This window comes from Fibroporia radiculosa (genome assembly GCF_000313525.1).
Source record: "Fibroporia radiculosa TFFH 294 genomic supercontigs, scaffold2131, whole genome shotgun sequence".
Classification (NCBI taxonomy): domain Eukaryota; kingdom Fungi; phylum Basidiomycota; class Agaricomycetes; order Polyporales; family Fibroporiaceae; genus Fibroporia; species Fibroporia radiculosa.
In genome coordinates this window covers 27028-30636 of record NW_012133336.1, presented here as the reverse complement: position 1 = coordinate 30636, position 3609 = coordinate 27028, and the positions used below count along the sequence as shown (strand labels likewise).

Sequence of the window (3609 nt, the reverse complement as noted above, 5' to 3'; positions counted from 1 at the left end):
CCATCATTGGGAGCTAGGTCCTTGCCATTACGCCATCTTGATTCTCAGCCACTATAATTCGTCAATTCGAATGTTTTGCCAGGATCTATACTTATCGTCTTGTTCAAAATGCGCCTGTTGGGCATTCGCTAGGCATATGGATGTTCAGACGAAAACCGCTACCTCTAACTCGCTGCCGCTTTTAGCAGCGGGGACGAGCAATGCTAAGTACAAGTATCTTCTGCTGGTGGCCAACGCCTCGTGTATGTTCTTTTTATGCCAGTCTTAAGTCCTCGGACATGCTCATTTTCTCCTTGTCCTCTCTCAATTTCAATCTGTCACCTCTATGCCATCGCGGCCGACAACTGGCAACAAGGGCCATCCTGTGAGCTTGTGCCTGCTATTTCATGATTCTGTCTTCTGGTCTGTCGACATGAGCTCTTGTATCAGTGTCCGACCACACCGCACTCGGGCTCCAGCGACTATGAGCGACGTCTGGCTGCTTCCTCTGCAAATGAACTGCCAGTTGCCATCAGCCGGCTCTTCTCGGTGTTCTATCGAGGCACCAACATGGTCCTCTATATCAGATTCTCAAAGCTCTTTCTCCACCTCCAGTTATCGCTGGACGCGCCCCACCTACGCGGGTCCTACGCGCTCTGCGATATGCGTGCCTTATGGACGGATACCTGTGGTATAACAGTGCAGCATATGTCGTCTTTGGTTTATGAGCCTCTCACCCCCGCGCTCCTGTGAATGTAAATCATGTCCGAGAACTTGAACATCGGCGTAGGGGCGCTGCTCATCGGCACGCTCGTCACTTCTGTGTAAGGGTCCATCTTTCCCATCCTGCAGCCGTGACGTTAACGACGTCGACAGCGGCTTCGGCATTACGACCATGCAGACCCTGTTTTGGTTCCGTGCCTACCCTAATGACCCCAAAGTAATTCGCTATATTGTGCGTGTTCTCACTCAGTTCACATAAGCCGCGAATTGATGGGCATTCATATCCCAAGGTCTGGTCCATTTTGTGGGTGTGTACTTGCCAGAGTCGATCTTATTGCTTACGTTCCGCGTCTAAGCTGTCTCGACTTGTGTCACATCATGTTTACGATGCATATGATCTACTATTATCTCATCCTCAATTACAATAACCCAACGGCTCTGTCTATGTCCTGCTGGTGAGTGCGAGAGCACACATCCTGCACTGCTTACTGAACCCCCACTGAAGGAGTTTCGATGTGAGTACCAAGGGTTTCTCGCATGAGCGGATCACTACAACTTATGACGATCGACGCCAGGCTACTGTTGTGCTCACGGTATGTATGGTATCGATCTATTGAACGACGCTTTGACGCCTCACTTGCCAAAGGTTGTAATAACATGTCTAGCTCACGGGTGCGCTGAATTATCTATGGAAAACCCTACCCGGCTAACACCAGTGTTTCGTCAGTTTCTCTGCCCGACGCGTATACATCTGTCTGTTTCCTTCGCATGTTTCCGGCAAGAATGCTCATGTTTCACACAGTAGGAAACCGGAATTGGTTCCTGGTGATTTCTATAGTGCGCTCCAATATACTAGCTGATGATTCTGGGGCTGACCTGGTTGTAGGCTGTACTCAGCTTGGTTAGACTAGGTGAGCTAGCTGCACGGGCTCTACGCTCCCTAATGCTTACGAGACGTTAGTGTGCGGCTGCAGTGAGTGTTTGTAGCCAAATCTTCTTCGTATTCTAAATAAGCGCACGATGTTCCTGTGATGTAGTCATCACTGCGAAATTGTAAGGGCTTCCCTCAGATGCGTGGCTTGGGCTAATGAACTCATGCTCCAGGCTTATCATCAAAGTGCTATCTAAGCTCCCTCATGAGATAGGTGTAAGTGAGGTGTTGTGCTAGTGCGCCACATGTTCAACTAGCCCACTACAGGCCCTTGCAGGTACTGGGCTCGGAGCCGCATGCTTGGCGGATTGGATCATCACTGTGTCCTTGGTATACTTCTTGAGGCGAAAACGATTGGGATTCAATCGGTACGTGGGAGTGTCCTAACAATAACGAGCACGGCGGCTGATGTTGTATGCCTCGAACGCGAATAGCATGTTTGTAACATCCACCCATTCTGCAAACCTGTTGCTAAGTTGCGCGCTTTGTTTTTTACAGGACCGATAATGTGCGTTTTCGCCAGGACTGTGCTATACTAGCTGACCCTCCCAAAGCTGCTCGATCGGCTCACCTACTGGACCATCAATAGCGGCCTTCTGACAGGGTGCGCTACTCGCTGATACCTATGTGAGATACTAGATGCTGACGGCATGTAGCCTGCTGGGGCTTGCCATCATTGTCACCGTAGGTTCCCTCTGATCGGTCTGACGATTGTAGAGCCTAACCCATACACCAGCTCGTGACCATGCCGGGAAACATGATCTACTTCTCCCTGCATCTTTGCCTCAGCAAATGCAAGTCTCTCGTTTTCCCATAACTCGATAATCATATCTAATATGCTTCCCGCGTAGCCTACGCAAACGCTCTCTTGGCAACGTGCGTTTTGCACGCAAATCCAAGATCGCCTGCCGCTGACTAGCCGATGTGATCAGATTGAATCATAGGCCGGTGCGCAGGGGACGGGGGGTTAACGACTCGGAAGATGGCACGGGGCCGAGTTTGCCTGTCAACTCGCCCCTCACGCCGAACGATCCGTCACCGCCTTATACAACGTTCAAGGAGGAGCTCGCGGTGTGTATTTTTCCGCTCGAGGCTGTATTGCGATCCGGCTAATAAACCCACCTAGGTTCGCCCTACCGTACATATCGAGACGACAACGATCACGGATGTGTTTGATGGGGCCGAGGACAAGTGAACGTGTTGAGATTGTTGCGAATGTATTTCTTTCTGTAGACTTGGTCGCTAGAATGAGGGGTGACTGCAAAAGTGTACAATAAAGTCGAGGACGTCCTTGTTTGGCTCGATGTAGTGAAGACGATGCAGCACGTGACGGGACGCTGTTAGCCGCTCTCGTTGCTCCTTGGGGCCTTGGTTGCCCTCGTCGTCGTCCTTCCTCTGTGCGCTTGTTGCCCCCGTCCCCCTCGCCCCCTTCCGCTCTCTTTCGACTCACGTTCTTTACAGCTCTCCGTCACGTTTCGGGAGGCCAGAAATGGCGAACGGACTCGTCAAAATGCGTCCTGGCCATTCCTCGTATGCCCGTGCAAAACGAGATAGCAGTAAGCACGCTGCTCAGGTCCGCCCAGTCCACTGCTTATTTCGTCTCAGCGTGCGCCACGGGAGGATTCTACAAAACCCCCAAGCAAGGAGATGTCCTTCCGGCCAGCAGCCCGCTCATGATCAGCTGGGATACATCATGCATGAACACCACCGCCGTCGACATTTATCTCTATGCCTCTCAGTCGGCGACTCCGCGGATTCATGAATGGGAGAAGGTCAACTTTGCTACAGGCAGCTACAACGCAACTCTCCAGCCTTCTTGGTGGAACTCGACCTCTAGTACCATTCTTCAGCTCATGATCGTCGAATCTGGCACTCCTACATTTCTCGCAACTCTTCCCGCGGGGCCAGAGTTCAATGTAACCTACAGCGGTCCCGCCGAGAGTTCCTCGGATGGGGACTCAGCTGCTGGCACCGTC

General features: G+C 51.7%; 1 protein-coding gene across 1 annotated transcript; it reads left to right on the top strand.

The window, feature by feature from the left end:
• Positions 1-741: 741 nt before the first annotated feature.
• FIBRA_03613 (uncharacterized protein) lies at positions 742-2828 on the top strand (the record flags this gene model as incomplete). Its single annotated transcript, XM_012325447.1, has 20 exons — positions 742-803; positions 856-934; positions 993-1006; positions 1059-1157; positions 1208-1295; positions 1349-1374; positions 1430-1455; positions 1505-1539; positions 1589-1613; positions 1664-1675; positions 1740-1755; positions 1807-1849; positions 1901-2001; positions 2132-2141; positions 2188-2237; positions 2290-2317; positions 2351-2438; positions 2485-2509; positions 2566-2704; positions 2760-2828. The coding sequence occupies 20 exons, from the start codon at positions 742-744 to the stop codon at positions 2826-2828; spliced, it is 1035 nt and encodes a 344-aa protein (XP_012180837.1).
• Between the last annotated feature and the right edge of the window lie 781 nt (positions 2829-3609).